The 25,946-nt window shown below is 48.6% G+C and overlaps 1 protein-coding gene across 1 annotated transcript in view; it reads left to right on the top strand.

Annotated features, from left to right (window-relative positions):
* polr2a (RNA polymerase II subunit A) overlaps nt 1-25,946 on the top strand; it is a 49,732-nt gene that overhangs the window by 10,270 nt on the left and 13,516 nt on the right. Inside the window, exons 3-20 of the mRNA XM_067972284.1 lie at nt 448-584; nt 1,289-1,462; nt 2,115-2,396; nt 4,221-4,382; nt 5,837-6,057; nt 6,846-6,978; nt 8,650-8,774; nt 9,377-9,587; nt 12,154-12,363; nt 14,302-14,470; nt 17,819-17,913; nt 18,011-18,214; nt 18,998-19,220; nt 20,361-20,544; nt 21,475-21,646; nt 22,660-22,765; nt 24,157-24,362; nt 25,638-25,862. Of these exons, the coding sequence (XP_067828385.1) occupies nt 448-584; nt 1,289-1,462; nt 2,115-2,396; nt 4,221-4,382; nt 5,837-6,057; nt 6,846-6,978; nt 8,650-8,774; nt 9,377-9,587; nt 12,154-12,363; nt 14,302-14,470; nt 17,819-17,913; nt 18,011-18,214; nt 18,998-19,220; nt 20,361-20,544; nt 21,475-21,646; nt 22,660-22,765; nt 24,157-24,362; nt 25,638-25,862 (3,239 nt within the window). The remainder of the gene's footprint in view (nt 1-447; nt 585-1,288; nt 1,463-2,114; nt 2,397-4,220; nt 4,383-5,836; nt 6,058-6,845; nt 6,979-8,649; nt 8,775-9,376; nt 9,588-12,153; nt 12,364-14,301; nt 14,471-17,818; nt 17,914-18,010; nt 18,215-18,997; nt 19,221-20,360; nt 20,545-21,474; nt 21,647-22,659; nt 22,766-24,156; nt 24,363-25,637; nt 25,863-25,946) is intronic.

The following is a 25,946-nucleotide window of genomic DNA, read 5'->3' as shown; positions in this document are numbered from 1 at the left end:
TATGCCATGTGACGATTGCGGTTTTCCCCTTGGGTTGCTAGTTTTAAAGAGTTTGTAAATGTGTTGGGGGGGGGGGTGGGGGAGAGGGCGTGAAAAGGCTCCAACAGCTGACTGGAATCCACTTTCCCAATTTTCCCTCTCTCATCTGGTGTCAAATTCCCTGTTTCATTGAAAAATCCCGAGACTTTTTATTGAAAGGCCGCTGAACAGATCAGCCATGATCTGATTGAATGGCGGAACAGGCTCTCGGGGCTGAATGGCCTCCTCCTGTTCCTATGGTCCGTTTCTCACCGATTATCCGTCCACATATTTTCCAATAGCAGACACCTTAGCGTCCAGGAGCAGGAACTCTGGCCGATTTTATTTTCTCACTCGCCCTTGGTTCCTAAGACCAGTAGAACCCGCCGCATGGTGTAGTGTCTCATGATCTGTTGTCTCTGTTTGTAGGTAACATGACCGAATGCCCAGGTCACTTTGGTCACATTGAGCTGGCAAAGCCGGTTTTTCACGTTGGTTTTCTTACGAAGACGATGAAAGTCCTGAGATGCGTCTGTTTCTTCTGTTCCAAACTCCTGGTGGATTCTGTAAGTAACACTTTTACAGCACGGAAACCAGCCTTTCGGCTCAACAAGTCCATGCCGGTGTTTATGCTCCACACGAGCCTCCTCCCACCCCTATCAGCATATCCTTCTGTTCCTTTCCCCCTCGTACTTATCCCCTTAAATGCATCTGTGCTATTTTTACTGATGTTGATTGAGGAATATATATTGGCCACATAGTGAATGGAAGAATTTTTTTTTTTAAAGCAATGTGCTCTTTCCTATTCCTCCCCACCTCTCAGATTTTCTCCCCTTCCCCATGTGCCAGTGCCCGGTAACGCTGGGGTGCAGTGAATGACGATCCCCTGGCACCCGACAATATTGGCCGTTCTACACGTGCAGACCTGGGCCGGGGGTGTTGGTGGGTTAATCAGTTGTGGTGGGCATCGGCCGTGTGCGTGCGTGGCTGAGTACAGCGCATTGTGGTGCATTTACTCATGGACCCATCGTCCCTCTCCGTTCTGTTGCACGTGTCAGAGGGCTACGTCCCTGGACAACAGAGCACAGTGATTGGGAGCTGCAGTCACGTGAGAAGGTTTTTGCGCTTCCGTGGAACGATGCGGCACAGAAGGAGGCAGTTTGGCCCATCGCGCCTATGCCGGAAAGCGCTGTGGATATCTGCGGAGAAGCTTGCGTTCGAACAGTGAAATTATTCATCACCAAATCTCTTCCCCCTTTTTTGACCGTAGAACAATCCCAAAATCAAAGACATCTTGATCAAGTCGAAGGGACAGCCGCGGAAGCGCCTCACCCACGTGTACGACCTGTGCAAGGGGAAGAACATCTGCGAGGGAGGCGAGGAGATGGACAACAAGTTTGGCGTGGAGCAGCAGGAGGGCGAGGAGGACCTCTCCAAAGAGAAGGTACGGCGCAATGGGATTCGGTGGTCATCGTCTCTTCCTCCCCCCCCCCCCCCCCCCTTTAAAGGCAATGTAACTAGGATCATACAGCACAGAAGGAGGCCATTCAGCCCATCTTACCTGTGCCAGCTTTTTGAAAGAGCTGCCCCATTAGTCCCACTCCCCTCTGCTCTTTTCCCCATAGCCCTTTTGCATAATATTTACAGCACAGAAACAGTCCATTTGGCCCATCTGGTCTGTGCTGGTGTTTATGCTCCACATGAGCCTCCTCCCTCCCTACTTCATCTCACCCTATCAGCATGTCCTTCTATTCCTTTCTCCCTCATGTGTTTATCTAGCTTCCCCTTAAATGCATCTACACTATTCACCTGAACCACTCCTTGTGGGAGTGAGTTCCACATTCTCACCATTCTCTGGGTAAAGAAGTTTCTTCTGAATTTCCTGTTGGATTTATTAGTGATTATCTTATATTTATGACTAGATCTGGTCTCCCCCACAAGCGGAAACATCTACCCTATCAAACCCCTTCATAGAATCTTAAAGCACGGAAGGAGGCCTTTTGGCCGGTTGTGCCTGTGCATAATATTAAAGACCTCCTTTAAGTCTGGTTAAGATGATGATTCGGTGCCAACTCTGATGTGCTTCCCCCGCCCAGGGACACGGTGGCTGCGGCCGATACCAGCCTCGCATTCGGAGGGTGGGGCTGGAGCTGTACGCGGAGTGGAAGCACGTGAACGAAGACTCTCAGGAGAAGAAGATCCTGCTGAACCCGGAGCGGGTGTACGAAATCTTCAAGCGCATCACGGACGAGGAGTGCATGATCCTGGGCATGGACCCCAAGTACTCCAAGCCGGAGTGGATGATTTTAACCGTCCTCCCCGTGCCGCCACTCTCCGTGCGCCCAGCTGTCGTCATGCAGGGCTCCGCCAGGAACCAGGTACCTGATTTAACGCTGTAACGAAAAGCAAAACACTGCAAGGGGGTGCTGGAAATTGCCAGCAAAAACGGGCAAGTGCTGGCAAAACACTCAACGGGTCAGGCAGCAACTCCGAACATAGGAAAATGACGGGCAGGAAAAGGCCAGCTGGTCCATCCAGCCTGGCCCACCCTCGTGGTGGCCGGAGCCTCTTCCATTATTTAAACGAGTGTCCCCTGGTCCTCCCCAATCTGTTAAACTGGAATAATCTATCAATAGGGACGCTATCCAGCCCTTGAATTATTTTATAGACCTCTGTCAGGTCACCTGTGTTTATCTGCTCTAAAGTAAATAGACCAATATCCTTGAGCCTATCTGAGTAGCTGAGGTTCTTTGAGCCAGGAATCGTTCTTGTGGCTCTCCCTTGGCCCTTTTCCAAGGCCATTATATCACCCACCGTGCGGTGGGACCAAAACTGGGCCCAGTAAATCCAGATGCAGCCTGACCAGCGACCTGTATAGTGTCAAAATGGTCTGCTTTGATTTCTACAGAGTGATTCTATCAATACAACCTGAAAGCCCTGTTAGCTTTAGCTACAATCCCTCTACATTGGTCTTGTTGAAAGGTCATCGACCTGAAATGTTAACTCTGTTTCTCTTTCTCTGTAGATGCTGCCTGACCCGCTGAGTGTTCTCCAGCATTTTCTGTTTTTATCACTGTGTAGATTTTTTTTTTTGGGGGGGTGGCGGTGGGGTGAGAGAGAGAGAGAGTTAGTTAATTCCCCCGCCCCTAAGTGACTGGGTTAGGGAGGAAAAATTAGGCAGGGTCCCTACTCCTGATTGTGATCCAGATAGAAAATGTGTGTGTATGTGCACTAGGTGAGGATAGGATCTAGCTCATCTGTAATGCCTCCCATGGTTGAATAACCAAACACTCGTACGCCTGAAGACCGGCCACTTGAGCGAGGTACCATGGGGCAGCTGGTCATCGTCTCCATTTTCGCCGCCCCCCCCCCCCCAGTAGGACTCCCAAGCGGTCTGGGGAGAGGGATCACCTTAAACGGGTGGACAGCATAACTTGTGTGGGTGTCTCCAGCTCCTCGATGTGTAGATGTGAAAAGGGTCAGGCACAAAAAGGCAATTGAAAAGGCTAATGGAATATTGGCCTTTATCTCAAGGGGGCTGGAATACAAAGGGGAGAAAGTGAATCTTCAGTTGTACAGAGCCTTGGTCAGACCCCATCTGTAGAGACTGCGTTCAGTTCTGGGCACCGCACCTCAGGAAGGATAGATTGGCCTTGGAGGGGGTGCAGCGCAGATTCACCAGAATGATACCAGGGCTAAAAGGGTTAAATTACGAGGACAGGTTGCACAGACTGGGCTTGTATTCCCTCGAGTGTAGAAGATTAAGGGGTGATCTAATCGAGGTGTTTGAGATGATTAAAGGATTCGATGGGGTCGATAGAGAGAAACTATTTCCTCTGGTGGGGGGAGTCCAGAACAAGGGGGCAGAACCTTAAAATTAGAGCCAGGCCGTTCAGGGGTGATGTCAGGAAGCACTTCTTCACACAAAGGGGAGTGGGAATCTGGAACTCTCTCCCCCTAAAAGGCTGTTGAGGCCGGGGGTCAATTGAAAATTTCAAAACTGTGATTGATGGATTTTTGTTGGGTGAGGGGATTAAGGGTTACAGAACCAAGGCGGGTAAATGGAATTAAGATACAGATCAGCAATGATCTAATTGAATGTGGAGCAAACAGGCTCGAGGGGCTGAATGGTCTCCTCCTGTCCCAGTGTACTCACTTGGCATTTTTTTCCCCTATAAACGTGAACTGTGTCTCGTTTGCAGGATGATCTGACCCACAAACTGGCCGACATTGTCAAAGTAAACAACCAACTGCGGAGGAACGAGCAGAACGGGGCCGCAGCCCACGTCATCGCAGAGGACGTCAAACTCCTGCAGTTTCACGTGGCCACCATGGTGGATAACGAATTGCCCGGTCTTCCGAGGGTAAGTGGAGATGGGCGGGCGAGTGGCACAGCCGGGTGGGGGGGGGGCGGTGGTGGGTGTGAGTGGCGAGGGCTGAGGTTTGACTGTGGGGTGTACCTTGTATAAAACCTGGGGTCAGACCACATTTGGCATATTGTGCACAGTTCTGGTCTCCACATTATAAAACGGATGTAGGGGCACTGGAGAAGGTGCAAAAAAGATTCACAAGGATGACACCAGAACTGAGAGGTTATAACTATCAGGAAAGGCTGAACAGGCTGGGGCTCTTTTCTCTAGAAAAGAGAAGGCTGAGGGGGTGACCTGATCGAGGTCTTTAAGATTCTGAAAAGGTTCGATAGGGTAGACGTAGAGAAGATGTTTCCTCTTGTGGGGGACTGGGATTAGTCACTAATAAATCCAATCGGGAATTCAGGAGAAACTTCTTTACCCAGAGAGTGGTGAGAATGTGGAACTCACTCCCACAAGGAGTGGTTGAGGTGAATAGTGTAGATGGATTTAAGGGGAAGCTGGATAAACACATGAGGGAGAAAGGAATAGAAGGATATGGTGATAGGGTGAGATGAAGAGGGGTGGGAGGAGGCTCATGTGAAGCATAGACCAGTTGGGCCAAATGGCCTGTTTGTGTAATGTCATCTGTGAAAATGGTTGCTGTGTTGATTTTTGCGCACAATTTCTGCTCCTGCTCCTGCTCTGTATTCAGCGCCTGTGCTAGAAAGTGCAGCTAAGGGGCAGGTTAGCCTGTCCCTCTGGGTTTACACGTGAAAGGATGGCCCCTTATCTGAGGTACTGGAGGGCTTTGAAAGCCTGTAGCAGAGCTAGCCTCTGCACTAGAAATGTCAGCTATGGCTCAGTGGGTAGCACGCTGTCCTCGGAGTCGGTCGATTGTGGGTTAAAGCCCCGCTCCAGGGCTTGAACACGCGTTCCGGGCTGACTGAGGAATCGCTGCACTGTCGGAGGTGCCGTCTTTCAGATGAAACATTAAACCCCATCTACCCTCCCAGGTGGACGTAAAAGATCCCGTGCCATTATTTCGAAGAAGAGCAGGCGAGTTCTCTCAAAGTCCTCAAATATTTATCCCTAAACCGATACCAACATAAACAGATTAACAGGTCATTTGTCTCATTGCTGTTTGTGGGACCTTGCTGTGTTCAAATTGGTTGGTATGATTGCCCAAGATCACAGGGACAGTACTTCTGAAGTAATTAGTTGGCTGTGAAGTGCTTTAAGATGTGCTGGGGACATGAAAGGTGCTGTGTAAATACCAATTCGTTCTTCCAATGACCCTTTTTAAACAAAAAAAAATGTTGCCACAAGGTGTCAGTGCTGAAAGCTGCCAGTGGTTGAAAAAGGGTTCTGTATCCCTTGGCATTTGTATCTTGCAGTCCAGAGAGCTGGCACAGGCACGATGGGCAGAATGACCTCATTCTTTGATTACTTTTATTTCTACATTTCAGGCAATGCAAAAGTCAGGCCGCCCACTGAAGTCCCTCAAACAGCGGCTGAAGGGGAAGGAAGGGCGTGTCCGCGGTAACCTTATGGGTAAGCGCGTGGACTTCTCAGCGCGGACGGTCATCACGCCCGACCCTAACCTCTCCATCGACCAGGTCGGCGTGCCTCGCTCTATCGCTGCCAACATGACCTTCCCCGAAATCGTGACTCCTTTCAACATCGACAGGTTCGTCTCCTGAGACTTTCGGTCGGCATTGGCCGATTTAGGTTTATTGGTTTTCATTTAATTTGGTCCAATCGGTCGACTGCCTGGGGGTCGGGTGCCACTTGGGCGGGGCCTCCCCCTCTGTGATTGACAGCAGCTCCGCAGCTGTTTTCAGGGGCCCAGGTGTGGATACTTGCTCTCTAAGAATTTGCTACATGTAGGAATCAAACTCAACAGTTTAAACCGTTCCCTTTCTGGACCGGAGAGGTTGCAGTTAGAATTATCGTGCAGCTAACAGGGTATTTATGCAGTTAAGTGCGATCCCTAACTTCCTGCGACCAGCTTAATGTGCAAATCAAGCAAGTTAGAGGGAGAAAGAAATAGAAGGGTATGTTGATGGGATTAGATGAAGAGGGATGGGAGGAGGCTCGTGTGGAGCATAAACACTGGACTGAATGGCCTGTTTCTGTGCTGTAAATTCGATGTAATTCTAAGTTCTTGAAAGTAACGGGGAGGTTGAGGACGAGCTGCCGCTCGTGCGAAGCAAACTGAGGAGCAGCGTAAATCGACCAAGTTCTGGCGATTCGCAGCTCACGGCGTGTATCTCTCCTTCGCCTGAACTTGCTGGCTGATTTTAGTGCATTAATAACACCCTGAACCGAACTCGCCGCTATTTTTCCAGGCCACTAATTCCTCAACGCTGTTTAGCACAAGTGTTCCGATTCCATCTGCAGTGCCAATGCTGTAAGCTGGGCGGCCTTTTTTTTTAAATAAAAAGTTTGACCATTTGCAATGATGTGTTTGTGCAGACTGCAGGAGTTGGTAAGGAGAGGCAACAATCAGTATCCCGGTGCCAAATACATCATCCGAGACAACGGCGATCGAATCGACCTGCGCTTCCACCCCAAACCCAGCGACCTCCATCTCCAAATCGGATACAGGGTCAGTGCGGTTCACCCGGGATTTAAGAGGAATCTGAAGCTTATTTTATACTGAAAACCATAGGCTAAGAATGTAGTTATACTGTCACTGCTGCTCGATACAAGCAATGGAGTTCGGTCCAGAACTGACGGGTGTTGGAGGAGATGGTTTTTGTTTGAAGCTGTGGTTTATAATTCCAGTACTGCCCCGCCAAGTTTTTTTTTAAGAAGAAGCTTGTAGCAGACGGGGTCCTCGTTTAGATCCCCTGATCACCCCATAAGCCAGAGTTTTTATTTTTTTTACATTTTTGGGAGCCCGGCCATGCTTCAATTTTAAAAATCACACCCCAGTGTTCAAACCCCTCCATGGCCTCACCCCCTCCTCTCTGTAACCTCCTTCAGCCCTCTCCCGATCTCTGCGCTCCTCCAATTCTGGCCTCTTGCCCATCCTTGATTTCCATCGCTCCACCATTGGCGGCCGTGCCTTCAGCTGCCTGGGCCCTAAGCTCTGGAATTCCCTCCCTAAACCTCTCTGCCTCTCCCTCCTCCTTTTAAGACTCTCCTTAAAACCCAACTTTTAGACCAAGCTTTTGGTCACCTGTCCTAATATCTCCTTACGTGGCTCGGTGTCAAATTTTGGCTGCTAATCACTCCTGTGAGGCGCCTTGGGACGTTGTACTACGTTAAAGGCGCTATATAAATGCAGGTTGTTCTATTGAAGCTTGTGCCTATGCTTTCCGTGCAATTTAATATTTGCAGGCTGGGAATTAAGCTCGTCATCTCCATGTAAAGCAGAGTCTGGTTTGCAACCCAGCAAATGGATGTTGTAAACTATCAACCTGAGACTGGTGGCTACCATGTAACCACAGCCTATCTGTCCAGGGAATACCTCATTCACACAGATTGGGCTGTGCCCACCTCTCTGGGCACGGGCGACTGACCAGCAATTTTGGTGCACATTCTTGCTCAGCTCAGCCTTGGCTCAGTGGGTAGCGCTCTCGCCTCTGAGTCAGAAGGTCGTGGGTTCGAGTCCCACTCCAGAGACTTGAGCCCATAATCCAGGCTGGCACGTCCCAGTGCCAGTACTGAGGGAGTGCTGCACTGTCGGAGGTGCCGTCTTTCAGATGAGACGTAAAACCGAGGCCCCGTCCGCCCCCTCGGGTGAACGTATTTTGAAGAAGAGCAGGAGAGTTCTCCCCGGTTGGCCAATATTTATCCCTCTGCCAACACCTAAAAACAGATGATCTGGTCATTGCTGTTTGTGGGATCTTGTTGTGCGCAAATTGGCTGCCGCGTTTCCTACATTACAACAGTGACTATTCAGTAAAGCGCTTTGGGACGTGTAGTTGGGGCCAATGAGGTTGCTATGGGCTGCCTTTTTAAATTGATGTACTAGGCTTCAGGAAAGTTAACTGATCGGCCACTTTCTTACACTTTTTTCCCCCCCTCCTCACCCATCTCTCTGAGCGAACGAGCCCCTACCTAGGGGGAGGCTTCTCACGTGGATGCCGCCATCTCTGGCGGTTCACGTCTCTCGAGCGGGTGGGACTTTCCGTATGGGGGTGGGGTGGGGAGAAGAGGAGGCAATCAATTGCAACCGTGCAGAAGCAGAAAGATCTTGTCTTGTTGAATGCCCCTTCGTGTTCTACCCGCACCCGCCACTTATGGTATGCCTGCTGTCCGTGCGTTCCAGGTGGAAAGGCACATGTGCGACGGCGACATTGTCATCTTCAACCGACAGCCCACGCTGCACAAAATGTCCATGATGGGTCACAAGGTGCGGATCCTGCCCTGGTCGACCTTTCGACTCAATCTCAGGTGAGTGTCCATCCTTTTTTGGAAGGTGTTTACTCTTTTTTTCCCCCGCCACCCTCTCTTTTGTCACCTCTCCCCGTAGCAATTGGGAGGTTTGTCGGTGGGGTGGCTGCTCCTGGAAGGGAGATCTTGGTGCGATTCCACCAACCGTTCATCATTCGGGTGTGTCTGAGATACCTTGGCTGATCTGATCGAATGGCGGAACAGGCTTGAGGGACTGAATGGCCTCCTCCTGTTCCTATGCACCACAGGTTTCTATTAAGCCCTGGCTTTATCAAGTTTCTGATACAAACAGATCTCTGTGTTCTAATTCAGGATTTATCCGCCAATTAGGCAACTGCCCTTTCAAAAGCCCTCCTTTTTTTTTAAGAACAAAACAAAACCAATCCTAACTCTCCAGACCCGAGAAATTCAAGCAAGTGGGAAATATGACCGAGCTCTCTGGGTGTGGGCTGGACTGCATTGCCGGGCAATGCTCGGGCTGCAGCACGGACACCCTGCGGCCTTTGACGGTCCATCGCTAATTTAGAGCAACTGGGGAGTAGGGGGCCGGGTGTATTGCCTTTTTATTTTACAGAAGTAACCGCAACCATTGATTTGTGCAGCGTGACCACTCCGTACAATGCGGATTTTGACGGCGATGAGATGAACCTCCACCTGCCCCAGTCCCTGGAGACGCGTGCGGAGATCCAAGAGCTGGCCATGGTCCCCAGGATGATCGTCACCCCTCAGTCCAACAGACCCGTCATGGGTATCGTGCAGGACACACTGACAGCCGTGCGCAAGTTCACAAAGCGAGATGTCTTCATGGACCGGGTAAGGCTCGATCGACGTTAAGCACTCGATTCTGACTTTCATTTAGAAACGCATCTCTCGATTTCTCCTCTTCACCCCCCCACCCCCTCAAGTCTATTGCAGAGTTAGCTAACTCCAGTCAGAACTACAAGTAAAGGTATTGCAACTGGCATCAGTGACCTGGTTTAGAGAGGAGAGAAATCGGCCAGGTTTTCTGCCCCAGGTCGCCATTCAGCCATCACTTCTGAACGTGCGCAGGACGGGGTGGCTGATTATCATACTGACCTTCACCTGTTGAAGAAAAGGAGTTGATCATGTAGATAGAGAGAAACTATTTTCTCTGGTGGGGGAAGTCCAGCACAAGGGGGCGTGACCTTAAAATTAGAGCCAGGCCGTTCAGGGGTGATGTCAGGAAGCACTTCTTCACACAAAAGGTTAGTGAAAATCTGGAACTCTTTTTCCCCCCCCCCCCCCAAAAAAAAAGCTGTTGAGGCTGGGGGTCAATTGAAAATTTCAAAACTGAGATTTGATGGATTTTGTTTTTTGTTGGGTAAGGGGATTAAGGGTTACGGAACCAAGGCAGGTAAATGGAGTTCCGACACATCAGCCATAATTAATTGAATGGCGGAACAGGCTCGAGGGGCTGAGTGGTCTCCTCCTGTTGCTGTATTCAAGGTTCATGTGCGAATGACTGATATTTATTTATGCGAGTTACTAGAGGGTAACTGGTGCCTGTGAACTGTACCGGAGAGAAGGAGCCGGGCCCTTCAGGCGGTGAGGAAATCAGGAGAAAGTGTGCTGGTTTTGAGACTCATTGAACACACTTCAGGTGTCCTGCATTCAAATTTGTCAGATTTTTATATTTTTATAAAAGAAATTCACGATGAAAACCAGCCTGAACTGTTGTTAATATGAAATATATCTATCCGCATGTCAAAGGTTGATTCTGCAGTGGTTGCAATGGCTATCGGTGGAGACATTACCTCATTAACCTTCCATGAGAAGAGATAAGAAATATAGTAAATTAGTTAAGGATGCTTTAGGGAGGCAGTGGTTTGAATAGGCTTGTGTTAGGGATGTACTGGGAAGAGATAAGGAGCAAGGCCATAACTGATACCCATAGTTTCTCATTAGTGAGGACAATGAACAAGAAACGGGTGTTATTGTGCAGACTCGCCGAAGGGAGATTAACCAGACGTAGAGAGAAACCTATAAAAGATACAACATACTGGAGCTCCTTTGGGACTTTTCTAGCCTCTTGCTCAGGCTAGTGGAAGCAGTCAAGGCGACCAGCTTTTGATCTCCTGATGGAGCCCCTGATGTGTGAGTATTGGTACCTTTAATCTCATACGCTGCACGGAAGGGGCTGTGTTTGATTATCTCATTGACTTGTTTTAATGGAGTATTACCCTGATATTTGTTTCCCAGTCCTCGAGCTTGTATTAGAGGCAAAGAATACATGATAATAACCTATAATATCCCCACATAGGGGCAATAGGGATATATGATAATATCCTATAATATCCCCATAGGGGCATTGGGGATATATGATAATATCCTATAATATCCCACATAGGGGCAATAGGGATATATGATATCCTATAATATCACACATAGGGGCATTGGGGATATATGATAATATCCTATAATATCCCACATAGGGGCATTGGGGATATATGATAATAACCTATAATATCCCCACATAGGGGCAATAGGGATATATGATAATATCCTATAATATCCCCATAGGGGCATTGGGGATATATGATAATATCCTATAATATCCCCATAGAGGCATTGGGGATATATGATGATATCCTATAATATCTCCACATAGGGGCAATAGGGATATATTATAATATCCCCACATAGAGGCATTGGGGATATATGATGATATCCTATAATATCTCCACATAGGGGCAATAGGGATATATTATAATATCCCCACATAGAGGCATTGGGGATATATGATAATATCCTATAATATCCCCATAGAGGCATTGGGGATATATGATAATATCCTATAATATCCCCACAAAGGGGCAATAGGGATATATGATAATATCCTATAATATCCCCATAGAGGCATTGGGGATATATGATGATATCCTATAATATCTCCACATAGGGGCAATAGGGATATATTATAATATCCCCACATAGAGGCATTGGGGATATATGATGATATCCTATAATATCTCCACATAGGGGCAATAGGGATATATTATAATATCCCCACATAGAGGCATTGGGGATATATGATAATATCCTATAATATCCCACATAGGGGCAATAGGGATATATGACACTATCGTATATAAACCCACAACCTTGAGGATCTCTTAAGAGCAATTATTCTCTAGCTGACCCAGGAAGGCTCAGCAATTGCATCTGTGGCTTTAAAGGACAATTAAGTTGCACACTGCTGTACTTGGCAACAAAATAACACGAGCGTGCGGTGTGGTATAATGCTCCTCTCCTTATGAAACACCGTATCTTCCAACCTATTGAGGGGAGATGTACTGGTTGTTTAGTTTGATGACAGTGGTTAATGTTGCTGACCCGTTGCTCTGTTCCACTGCTCCAGGGTGAAGTCATGAACCTGTTGATGCATCTTTCGACGTGGGATGGAAAGGTTCCCCAGCCTTCCATCCTGAAACCTCGGCCGCTGTGGACCGGCAAGCAAATCTTCACCCTGGTCATCCCAGGCCACATTAACTGCATCCGAACTCACAGCACTCACCCGGACGAAGAGGACAACGGACCTTACAAGCACATCTCGCCGGGGGACACAAAGGTCAGGCAGGCTTTCCTCCCCCCGCCCTAAAATCGCACTGCTTTTATACCTAGTATAATCTGATCGCAGACAATAATAGACCGACCAAATGCTGCACAAGAGCTGAGTGTAGGGCCAGTTATATAGAATTACATTAGATTCTACAGCACAGGAACAGGCCGTTCAGCCCAGCTGCTCTTTGCCTGTGTTTATGCTCCACATGAGCTTCATCTCACCCTATCTCCATATCCTTCTATTCCTTTCTCCCTCATGTGTTTATCCAGCTTCCCCTTAAATCCATCCACACTATTCACCTCAACCACTCCTTGTGGGAGCGAGTTCCACATTCTCACCACTCTCTGGGTAAAGAAGTTTCTCCTGAATTCCCGATTGGATTTATTTGTGACTATATTTATGTCCCCCAGTTTTGGACACTCCTCCTCCTCCTCCCCCCGGCCACACACACACAGTGGAAACATCTTCTCTACGTCTACCCTATTGAACCCTTCATAATCTTGAAGACCTTCCATCAGGTCACCCCTCAGCCTTCTCTTTTCTAGAGAAAAGAGCCCCCCAGCCTGTTCAGTCTTTCCTCATAAGGATGATACCAGAACTGAGAGGATATACTTGTGAATCTTTTTTGCACCTCCTCCAGTGCCTCTGTATCCTTTTTTTTATATAATATGGAGACCAGCACTGTGCACAGTTCTGTTTAAAGTGTGTGGATCGTAAGTCCCACTCAAACCAGCTTTTTCACTGCCTCGTTCTTTCAATGGGAAAATTGTAGCACTCGGGCAGTGAATCACCGTACATGCAGTAAGATTATAGTTTGTTGCAGGATCTCCTGATGGTTCATATGCGGGGGCAGGGGGGGGTGGGGACAGGCATTGGAGGGGGTGGGGGATGATGTCTGCTGAGAACAAATGGGCACGGTTGAATTGAGGTCGGGCACATTGCATTATTGGTGATCGCAGAATACTCGGGGAGCACTTTTCGGGAGATTAAATGGACTGGGTCCAGTCCCGAGCGATCGATTATTAGGTACAAATGGGAGGATGGAGCTATTGGGACGTCCCTATCTCTATTTAAGGATTCCCCCATTTTGGTAAAATTATGGCGGCACCCAAATTATTCAGTACTCCCCAAGCGTTAACAGCGCTTTGAATACTCTTGTGCGTTCACTCCCTCCCGCACTGTAGAGCGGAGAATTTACTCTCTCCTGAGCTGAGCCTTTGCGTTCTAAGTGCGCATTTTGGAGGGGTGGTGAGGGCTTGGGTAAACATGCAGATTTGGATCGCTGCAGATTTGGATCGCTACAGATTTGGCTGACGGACCACTGCTGGTTGGTGTTCACTTTTTTTCCTTCCCCAACCCTAGAGTCATAGAGTTATACAGCACGGATAGAGGCCCTTCGGCCCATCGTGTCCACGCCGGCCATCAGCCCTGTCTACTCTAATCCCATATTCCAGCATTTGGTCCGTAGCCTTGTATGCTATGGCATTTCAAGTGCTCATCCAAATGCTTCTTGAATGTTGTGAGGGTTCCTGCCTCCACAACCCTTTCAGGCAGTGAGTTCCAGACTCCAACCACCCTCTGGGTGAAAAAGTTCTTTCTCAAATCCCCTCTAAACCTCCCGCCTTTTACCTTGAATCTATGTCCCCTTGTTATAGAACCCTCAACGAAGGGAAAAAGCTCCTTAGTATCCATCCTATCTGTGCCCCTCATAATTTTGTACACCTCAATCATGTCCCCCCTCAGCCTCCTCTGCTCCAAGGAAAACAAACCCAATCTTCCCAGTCTCTCTTCATAGCTGAAGCGCTGCAGCCCTGGTAACATCCTGGTGAATCTCCTCTGCACCTCTCCAAAGCGATCACATCCTTCCTGTAGTGTGGCGACCAGAACTGCACACAGTACTCCAGCTGTGGCCTAACCAGTGTTTTCTCTACTTTTTGTGTGCAGGTGATTGTGGAGAATGGAGAGCTGATTATGGGCATCCTGTGTAAGAAGTCCCTGGGCACCTCCGCTGGGTCCCTGGTACATATCACCTTCCTGGAGATGGGTCACGACATCACAAGGCTCTTCTACAGCAACATCCAGACTGTCATCAACAATTGGCTGTTGATTGAAGGTATGTCTGACTGACTGTACACAGGAGATCCAGGGTTCAGCAATGGTGACTTCATCACTTCTATCCTGGACTCTTGGCATTTACTCTGCACGAGATTTCTTTTTATTTTAAACCCTTATCTGATACCAAATTGTGCGTCGCAGATCTCTAGGTCTGCAGGAGACTTTTTTTTTCCCTGGGCTTGCTGGACTGTAACCGGACAGTGAATTAGTAACTAGAGGCTGTCAATTTAAGATCATCACCAAAAGAAGGAAAGGGAGGGGCTAGCAGAATTTTTATTTTATGCAGAGGGATTGTTAGGACCTGATATGCCCAGCTAGAAACTGTGTAGGGAACAGAATCCATCGAGGCTATTAAAAGGAAAGTGGGTAAACATTTGAAGAAAAATTTATAGAAGGACGGGTCAGGGGAGTGGGTCTTTCAGAGAGCTGGCACGATGGGCCGCATGGCACCTTTTCTGTGCTCTAAAATTCTATGGCTTTCTAAAATGTGTTTAGATACCTATCCTAACTCCGCAATCAAGTTTCCGTTTAGAGACTGTGTCCTGGAGCGCACGGGTTTAAAAAATGAACTAATTATGGCTAAAGAGAAAAATGAGTGGAACTGTCGGCCGATTCTGGTTCTTGCCTCACTTTGTTGGATTTCTAGTAGGCCTCATTGGATGGTTCCCGATCAGCATCCTTTCTCTTTTCCCCCGCCCCACTGTATGTGGCAGGAGGGTCGGTAACCAGAGGACACGGATTTAAGATAATTGTCAGAAGAACCAGAGGCGAGATGAGTTTTTTTTTTACGCAGCGAGTTGTTCTGATCTGGAATGCGCTGCCTGAAAGGGCGGTGGAAGCAGATTCAATAATAACTTTCAAAAGGGAATTGGATAAATACTTGAAAAGGAAAAATGTGCATGGCTCTGGGGAAAGAGCAGGGATTGGGAGGGTGGGACTAATTGAATAGCTCTTTCAAAGAGCCGGCACAGACACGATGGGCTGAATGGCCTCCTGCGCTGTATGATTCTATAGTTTTGTTCACCCTCCTTCCCTCACATGGCTGTACTTTTATCACAGAGCTGTGTAGAATCATAAAGGAGGTACAGTAACACTGGAGTGAACGTCACTGTGCTGCTCAGGATCCCATCTGTGCCCAGCAAATGTTTTACTCCAAATAATGTTAACAACGCTAACCATTAGTATTGTGGGGACGTGGGAAAGAGATGGATTCTCCCCAAGGCTGTATGGATTATCACCATTCCGATATAAAAACTTGTCCCTGCAGGGGGACAGAGGTATATAGAAATACTTAACTCCTGCTGTGTTATATGACAACAGCCCAACTTCCTCTGCAATATCTTATAAGACTAAACATTCGGTCAAATTCCACTGATCGCAAACCAGTAACGTGAAAGCCTGCTGATACACTGGGGGTAAATTCACCAACTCAGGGCTCAGGAGGAGTGCGGGATGGAGAGCTGGTGTTCGTGCTGCAGTCCCTACCCCTGAGCCTTGCTTCCTCCAAGCTGAACCTACCCTGTACCGTAGTGAGCTCTGAGCTGCTGCAGTCCCTGTCTCACCGCTGGGTGGTGCTGTATAAGGTTGCGTCATGCTGCAGTGTGAAATTTCCAACAGCAGTACGTTGTGCATTCTGTTGCTGTCCTCTGTCACTCGCTGCTTGAGACGGGTTAGTGCAACAGTGGGGAGGCTCGAGTCAGTGTAGGCATCCTACTCTTCATTTGATGTTGCTTATGTCTGATTATCTGTTAATTGGAATTGAAATCATGCCCAAAATGTCTGATTTTTAAATTGCTTAATTCTGACCTGCATCATGTGAATTTTTTTTTGACCGAAAAATTTACTGCATTCACAAGTCGCCTGTATTTTTGGACAGGTTCTATATTGGTAGAAAGCTGGAGAAAAGGAGAGCATAGAAACAGGAGGAGGCTGTTCAGCCCCTCGAACCTGTTCTGCCATTCACTTAGATCATGGCTGATCTGTATCTTAACCTCAGTTCCATAACCCTTAATACCTTTGCCTAATAAAAAATCTATCAATCTCAGTTTTGAAATTTTCAATTGACCCCCAGCCTCAACAGCTTTTTGAGGGAGAGAGTTCCAGATTCCCACTCCCCTTTGTATGAAGAAGTGCTTCCTGACATCACCCCTGAACGGCCTGGCTCTAATTTTAAGGTTCTGCCCCCTTGTTCTGGACTCCCCCCACCAGAGGAAATACATTCTCTCTATCGACCCTATCAAATCCTTTTAATCATCTTAAACACCTCAATTAGATCACCCCTGAATCTTCTATACTCGAGGGAATACAAGCTCAGTCTGTGCAACCTGTCCTCGTAATTTAACCCTTTTAGCCCCGGTATCATTCTGGTGAATCTGCGCTGCACCCCCTCCAAGGCCAATCTATCCTTCCTGAGGTGCGGTGCCCAGATCTGAACGCAGTATCTCCAGATGGGGTCTGACCAGAAGTTTATGTAACTGTAACATAACTCCCACCCCTGTCTATTCCAGCCTCCTTGAGATAAAGGCCAACATTCCATTAGACTTTTTTTTTTGTACCTGGGAAGCTGAACAGGGAGGGGGATTGAGTAAAATAAAATGGAGATATCCCAGGCATCCCACTGTGTCTGTTTAAAGGTGCTCCAGGTCTAGAGTGCCATTGATACGAGAGGAGTGTGGGTTTGAGAATCTCTGCTTGTAGTGCAATACTCCACGTCTGATTTAACGTTTAGAGTGCTGAAAATATTGCCCTTATTTGCTAGCAGACATTTTATAATGGAAACCGTGCAGTGGAACCTCTATTTTAAGTGCAAGAATTTCCCTGGATAACGGGAGTCCCCCCGCTCACCTCACCTCTGGAATTCAGCTCTTTTGACCGTGTTCGGACCGCGGCTGTAATGAGGTCTGGAACCGAGTTGGGGGCTTCCCAGCACATTAGTTCGAGAGCTTTTTGTTAGGCAAGGGGATTATGGAACCACGGCGGGTAAATGGGATTTAAGATACAGATCAGCCGCGATCTAATTGAATAGCGGAACAGGCTCGAGGGGCTGAATGGCCTCCTCTTGTTTCTATACTGTCCTCTGGTCTGTTGACTCGTGTCACAATGCACGCACGTACAGACACACAGTTCCAAGGCACAGCGGTGGGATTCTCTTCGATTATCCCCCTTTGTGTGAGATTTCTTTTCTGTTGACCACTCTTGGTGGAGCTGCTGAATTTTACAAAATAAATCAGTGGGGACTGTCTATTTTTGGGAGCACATTTTAAACCTGCAAAAATCTTCACAATGGCAAGTTTTACAACCGCCTTGTATTTTTAAACCATGGATTTTATATTTTGCTTCGTGACAGGTCACACGATTGGTATTGGTGACTCCATTGCTGATGCCAAAACCTACCAGGACATCCAGAACACCATCAAAAAGGCCAAACAGGATGTGATAGAGGTGAGTTTGCCTTTTATTTTTTGAACGGGAACGTTCCTTCGTTGACACTGGGGATCTTTCCGTTGCCTGTTCGTTAACCATCTCCTAACCGTTGCAGGTTATCGAGAAAGCTCACAACAACGAGCTGGAGCCCACGCCCGGTAACACCCTGCGTCAGACCTTCGAGAACCAGGTCAACCGAATCCTGAACGATGCCCGTGACAAGACCGGCTCGTCCGCCCAGAAATCCCTGTCCGAGTACAACAACTTCAAATCCATGGTGGTCGCTGGCTCCAAAGGATCAAAGATTAACATTTCACAGGTGCGCTTTAATCCAGCTGGGAATCAGCAGCAAGGTGGTCTTTCTCCTCATCCCTCATTCCCCTCCACCCCGTCCCGTCCCTACCACTGTCCCATCAAACACTCCCAGTGCAGGTACAGCATGGGTTAGATACAGAGTAAAGCTCCCTCTACACTGTCCCATCAAACACTCCCAGGGCAGGTACAGCACGGGTTAGATACAGAGTAAAGCTCCCTCTACACTGTCCCATCAAACACTCCCAGGGCAGGTACAGCATGGGTTAGATACAGAGTAAAGCTCCCTCTACACTGTCCCATCAAACACTCCCAGGGCAGGTAAAGCACGGATTAGATACAGAGTAAAGCTCCCTCTACACTGTCCCATCAAACACTCCCAGGGCAGGTACAGCACGGGTTAGATACAGAGTAAAGCTCCCTCTACACTGTCCCATCAAACACTCCCAGGGCAAGTACAGCACGGGTTAGATACAGAGTAAAGCTCCCTCTACACTGTCCCATCAAACACTCCCAGGGCAGGTACAGCACGGATTAGATACAGAGTAAAGCTCCCTCTACACTGTCCCATCAAACACTCCCAGGGCAGGTACAGCACGGATTAGATACAGAGTAAAGCTCCCTCTACACTGTCCCATCAAACACTCCCAGGGCAGGTACAGCACGGATTAGATACAGAGTAAAGCTCCCTCTACACTGTCCCATCAAACACTCCCAGGGCAGGTACAGCACGGATTAGATACAGAGTAAAGCACTGTCCGAGACTAACGGGTCTCCTTTCTCTGCCCAGGTTATTGCTGTGGTGGGGCAGCAGAACGTGGAGGGAAAACGGATTCCTTTTGGCTTCAAGCACCGCACGCTGCCTCACTTCATCAAGGACGATTACGGTCCCGAGAGCAGGGGTTTCGTGGAGAACTCGTACCTCGCTGGCCTGACCCCCACCGAGTTCTTCTTCCATGCCATGGGAGGCAGAGAGGGTCTGATTGATACCGCTGTGAAGACTGCCGAAACTGGTAATTCATCAGATGATAACTCCGTCCTCTCTGCCGGGGTGCGGTGGGGATAGGAGCACGTTTATCCAGGGTCCCTGCTCCTCGTCAACGTCGGGCCTGCGCCTGCTACGAAATGCACGTGGACAAGGATTAGAGCTGGCTGTGGTGCCCCTGTAGCCAAATAGCTGGTCAACACTTTTCCCCCATCTGGGCTCGCCCGTGAGTAATTGTCTCACGGGTGAGATGCTGGAGGGTAACGGGTGCCCGAGGGTAATGGGTGCCCGCGAGGCGATGCTCCAGCGGTGCCTTTGGGAGGAGAGGGAGTGTAAAATTCCCCAGGCTCTATAACATCGTTCACAGAACAGATGAGGTGGACTTAAGCGTCCTCTTTCACTGGCTACTACAAGGTGATCCCGGAAAGAAAGGAAGAACGTGCATTTATAAAACGCCTTTCGCCACCTCAGGACGTCCCAAAGCGCTTTACAGCCGATGAGGTGCTTTTTGAAGTGTAGTCACTGTTGTAATGTAGGAAACGCGGCAGCCAATTTGCACACAGCAAGATCCCACAAACAGCAATGAGAAAAATGACCTGATGATCTCTCTCTGATGTTAGTTGAGGGATAAATATTGGCCCCATTCTAGAGACTTGAGCACAAAATCCAGGCCAACACTCCCAGTGCAGTACTGAGGGAGCGCTGCACTGTCAGAGGTGCTGTCTTTCAGATGAGACGTTAAACCGAGGCCCCGTCTGCCCTCTCAGGTGGAAGTAAAAGATCCCACGGCCACTATTCAAAGGAGAGCCGGGGGGAGTTCTCCCCAGTGTCCTGGGGCCAATATTTATCCCTCAACCAACATCACTGGGGGAAAAAAACAGATGATCTGGTCATTATCACATTGCTATTTGTGGGATCTTGCTGTGCACAAAATGGCTGCCATGTTTCCTACATTACAACAGTGACTACACTTCAAAAAGTACTTCATTGGTTGTAAAGCGCTTTGGGACGTCCTGAGGTGGTGAAAGGCGCTGTAGAAATGCAAGTCTCTTTCTTTTAATGTTTGTGCAGCTTGTCCGTGCGGGATGGCGGGGTCACGGGGATAGATGTTGGTGTTGGGCTGAAATAATCACGATGATCGAGGGTTCTCTTTTTGCCCTCGCCCCAGGTTATATTCAGAGGCGTTTGATAAAGTCTATGGAGTCTGTGATGGTGAAATATGATGCGACTGTTCGAAACTCCATCAACCAAGTGATCCAGCTCCGTTACGGAGAGGACGGGCTGGCGGGAGAGAGCGTGGAGTTCCAGAATCTGGCCTCGGTGAAGCCATCCCACAAGACCTTTGAGAAGAAGTAAGTGTTTAATTTGAGGGGGGAGGGTTGACCATCTTGCCTTGGGAGAAGATGCGTCTTAATGACTAAGTGCTGAGAACACAACGAATGGGGCAGAACGATAAACGAATGAATGACTTGCCTTTGCATAGCTCCTGGTTACATCCTCAAGCATTTTACAACCAGTGAATTATCTTTCAAGTGCAGTCACTTGTTATAACAGGAAACCTGACACATAGCAAGATCCCACAATGAATAAATCAGCAGTTCATCTGCTGAGTTTGAGTTTTCTGCACTTGTGGTGGAAGAGCCCAGTTCTGAAATGTCAGTCGCTCTCTTTCAGATGCTGACCGACCTGCTGTACGTTTCCATCCAGCATTTTATGCTCCTGTTTCTAATTTCCATCGTGTTCCGTAGTGAACACTGAATGCAGGCTTGTGTATTAAATGTCTAGAGCGTTGATATTTTTCTTTTACGGTAATAAAACGTTTAGTTTCCCTCGACCTCCCCTGCCCTCTGAGAAGTGGGAGCAAATCGGAGCTTACGTTTCTCGGCCGACGCCTTTCAAACCTTTTTGGTTGGAGATTGCCTGGAAATATTGCCTCGCTCTCAGTGTCCACCTGCCCCACCCCAGGATCCCAAAGACAACGGCGACTCTCCAAAAGAAGGCAGTTAACTCGCCGTACAAAAGATTTATTAACAGAAGTGGGACGTTAGTAAGTTTTTAGTTGGGTGGAGAGAGTGAGTGAGGGTGGATTTGGAAGATTAGTTGGGTGGGTGGATTTTGGGAGATAGCCAACAGGACGACGGGCGATTAATCGCTGACTAACAGAGTTAGTCAGCGATTAATCTCCACATCATAACAGAGTTAATCCAAATAAACTCACTGTCGAACAGTGGAATGCACCAGGCAAGCCACTGACCACTTGTGACCCTTCTGGTTTCCAACAGGTTCAAACTGGAGTACACCAATGAGCGGAGCTTACGGCGGACACTGCAGGAAGACATCGTGAAGGAAATCCTCAGCAATGCTGCCATTCAGAACGAGCTGGAGGTGGAGTTTGAGAAGATGAGGGATGACAGGGAGGTTCTCAGGGCCGTGTTCCCCACCGGAGACAGTAAGGTAGGTCAGAACAGCAACTGCCTCAGATCTCTGCTTCTGAAGCTGCTGTTTAGTGACGGTGCTATAGTGTGCTAATCTTCTTATGCGCTGTTCTGCCACCTGGTGATATTAATCCCCCTAAATATCCCTCCACCCAGCTAATATCCCCAAACCCACCCTCCCTCCCTCCACCCAACTAATCTCCCCAAACCCACCCTCCCTCCCTCCATTCAGACCCTCTCCCTCACCTACACCCAACTGGGCAGGAACTGGCTCCTTAAGATTCCTATATAAACAAGCTCTCTTTGATCCAATTCCAGTAGCAGAGACTCTATAGTATATGAAGTGTGAGCAGGAGTGAACCCAGTTTGTGTGTCACTGCTTCCTGGAATTCATATTGATAAGGGCCAAGAAATGGGTGTGCAGTGCCCGTGCCTGAAACAGGTGTAAGTCCCTTTGTATGTGCAAATAAGGGGGCCCGAACGCCTGTCTGAGGCCCCCACTGCAAGATTGGTTTGACCCGAGACGGCTGCACTCCGTAAAACCAGGTCGCCATGCGGCCTGACCAGAGGTCCTTAAAGGGACCAGCTGTTAGGCTGCAACCAACAAGGTAAATCTTTTAAAATGTACTTACCTGAATGAGGAGCAGGATTGCTTCACACACACACACACACGCCGAATTCCGAGGTCCGAGTGTCCTGGCCAACACCCCTCCCTCAACCAGTAACACCATAAGAAGAAAGTTAACTGATCGTTCATTCCGCTGTAGTTTGTGGGACATTGGTACTGTGTTTACCAACTTAATAACACTCGCTGCACTTCATGATGAAATGTGAGATACTTGGGCGACCTTTCACAGACCTGAGATGCTACACAAATCTCAGCTTTCTCTCTTCAAACCGCAGTTATGCAAGAACGTGTCACCGCGAAGCCAGAAACTGGTTATCGGTGCAAGCTGTGTGCCAGGGCTTGGCCTGTGAAAGTTCAGGTGCGGACTGGATGCCTGTTTGTTTAAACTCTCTCCTTGTCTGTAGGTGGTGTTGCCTTGTAACTTGCTCCGTATGATTTGGAATGCGCAGAAAATCTTCCACATCAACACGAGAACAGTGACTGACCTCCACCCCATCCGTGTGATTGAAGGTTAGTTACTAAACTCAGCTCTACTGTCGGGGGGGGGGGGGCTCGGGATCATGTTAAAAGACCTGGCAGTACGTTAGGTTATTGCAGCACAGAAATGGGCCGTTCAGCCCCATCGGTTCTGCTGGTGATGGTGCTCTCTGTGTGTTCCCCACTCACTCGTGTTCCCTTACATCCTTCAGTATTTTTTTTTATTTTCAAACGGCCATCTAATTCTTGTTTAAAAGTGTTTTACGGACATTGATTCAACTGGTGGGAGAGGATTCCACATTCTGACCACCCTCTGTAAACGCACTGAACAATAACTTGCATTTATATCGCGCCTTTAACGCAGTAAAATGTCCCGAGGGGCTTCACAGGAGCGATTATCAAACAAAATTTGACACTGAGCCACATAAGGAGATATTAGGACAGGTGACCAAAAGCTTGGTCGAAGAGAGAGGTTTTAAGGAGCGTCTTAAAAGGAGGAGAGAGAGGCAGAGAGGTTTAGGGAGGGAATTCCAGAGCTTAGAGCCTAGGCAGCTGAAGGCACGGCCGCCAATGGTGGAGCGATGGAAATCGGGGGGATGCGCAAGAGGCCAGAATTGGAGGAGCGCAGAGATCTCGGAGGGTTGTAGGGGCTGGAGGAGGTTACAGAGATAGGGAGGGGGTTTGAACACAAGGATAAGAATTTTAAATTTTAGGTATTCTGATATAGTTGTGTGTCCTTGTTACTGTCTCGCTAACCAGTGAAAACAATCAATTACTATTTGTCATATCATGACCCTCCGTAATCTTGTAGACTTCTGTTAGGTCGTTCTGAGGGATACGGTGAGTTGTTGAGGTTCATCAAAGAGGAGTCGGAGCTTGATTTAATGGATTTTTCCCTGTTGCCAGGAAGATATTTCATTCCTTTATTGTTTCATTGTATTACTAGAATGGTACCAGGGATGAGGGACTTCAGTTATGTGGAGAAGCTGGGATTGTTCAGAGCAGAGAAAGTTAAGGGGAGATTTAATAGAGGTGTTTAAAATCATATGGGGTTTAGATAGCGTAGAAAGGAGGAAACTGTTTCCAGTGGCAGGAGGGTCGGTAACCAGAGGACACAGATTTAAGGTAATTGGCAAAAGAACCAGAGAGGAGATGAGAATTTTTTTTACGCAGCGAGTTGTTCTGATCTGGAATGCGCTGCCTGAAAGGGCGGTGGAAGCAGATTCAATAATAACTTTCAAAAGGGAATTGGATAAATACTTGAAAAATTTGCAGGGCTATGGGGAAAGGGCAGGGGAGTGGGACTAATTGGATAGCTCTTTCAAAGAGCCGGCACGGGCACGATGGGCCGAATGGCCTCCTTCCGTACTGTACAATTCTGATTCATTCTGAACCCCCCCCCCCCACACACCTTGTCGTTCCAGGTGTGAAGGAACTGAGTAAGAAACTGATCATTGTGAACGGTGAAGACCCCCTGAGTCGGCAGGCGCAGGAGAACGCCACGCTGCTCTTCAACATCCACCTGCGGTCCACCCTGTGCAGCCGGCGCATGACCGAGGAGTTCCGGCTAAGTGGCGAGGCCTTCGAGTGGCTCCTGGGGGAGATCGAAGCCAAGTTTAATCAATCCATTGTAAGCAATTAGATTTCCCCCGTAACCTTCTCCTTCCTCTTCCCTGTGTTCCCCTCCTCCTCCTCCTCCTCCCCCACCCCTTCCGATTTCAGTGTAATGGTGTGGGGTGAAATTTTCAGACTGTCACAGGCCTCATTCGTACTTCTAGGAACAGGAGGAGGCCATTCAGCACCCCTCCCCCCCCCTCCCGCCCCGAGCATGTTTCACCATTCAATTAGATCACGGCTGATCTGTATCTTAACTCCATTTACCCCCCTTGGTTCTGTAACCCTTAATCCCCTCACCCAACAAAAATCCATCAATCTCAGTTTTGAAATTTCCAATTGACCCCCAGCCTCAACAGCTTTTTGGGGGAGAGAGTTCCAGATTCCCACTCCCCTTTGTGTGAAGAAGTGCTTCCTGACATCACCCCTGAACGGCCTGGCTCTAATTTTAAGGTTCTGCCCCCTTGTTCTGGACTCCCCCCACCAGAGGAAATAGTTTCTCTCTCTCGACCCGATCAAATCCTTTAATCATCTTAAACACCTCGATTAGATCACCCCTTAATCTTCTACACTCGAGGGAATACAAGCCCAGTCTGTGCAACCTGTCCTCGTAATTTAACCCTTTTAGCCCCGGTATCATTCTGGTGAATCTGCGCTGCACCCCCTCCAAGGCCAATCTATCCTTCCTGAGGTGCGGTGCCCAGAACTGAACACAGTCTCTACAGATGGGGTCTGACCAGTGCTTTATATAAACTGTACAACTCCCACCCCCTTATATTCTAAAGCCGGGTTGTCTGGATTGGACTTTTTGAGCTGCGTGACACTAAGGTGAAGGGGTCGTTCTATTGGGGGGGGGTTTGGGACCCTGCTGTTTCTAATTTGCACTCCAACGCGATAGCCGATCGCACACAGTGACCCCTGCTTGAAGTACACCTGATGCTGAGCGAGAACTGGAGTCAGCCTGACTTGTGATGCACCCTGCGGTCTAATAGCTTGCTGATTGTTGTTAAAAGCTCACAGATGAATAATGGCCACGTGGGTGATATATCGGTAACCAGCCTCCATGAAGCCATCCAGCGGTGGGGCATTTTGGTGGGGAGGGGGGTGATTGTGGGCCATTAGTCTGCAAGCTGGGTGATTCTGTTTGGGGAGGGTGGACTATTGCTCAGTAGCTGTTCCGGGGTGGGGGGTAGCAGGGAAGAAAGGAACTGTGTGTACGGTTGAGATAATCTCAAAACTGTAGAAGTTTGTGCTTTAAACTTGGCTAACTTTATCTTCCCCCCGCCCCAAGGCCCATCCTGGTGAGATGGTGGGTGCCTTAGCTGCCCAGTCACTGGGAGAGCCTGCCACACAGATGACCCTGAACACCTTTCACTACGCTGGCGTGTCAGCCAAGAACGTCACCCTGGGTGTGCCGCGTCTGAAGGAACTGATCAACATCTCGAAGAAGCCGAAGACTCCTTCACTAACTGTCTTCCTGCTGGGCCAGTCTGCGAGGGACGCCGAACGTGCCAAGGTATGTGATAGAGGACGGGGGTGGGGGAGACCTACCTTGCTGTATGTGGGATCTTGCTGTGCGCAAATTGGCTGTCCCGTTTCC

The sequence above is a fragment of the Heptranchias perlo genome, chromosome 35 (genome assembly GCF_035084215.1).
Source record: "Heptranchias perlo isolate sHepPer1 chromosome 35, sHepPer1.hap1, whole genome shotgun sequence".
Lineage (NCBI taxonomy): Eukaryota > Metazoa > Chordata > Chondrichthyes > Hexanchiformes > Hexanchidae > Heptranchias > Heptranchias perlo.
Note: the sequence above shows the minus strand (reverse complement) of the source record. Positions and strands in the feature narration are given on the sequence as shown.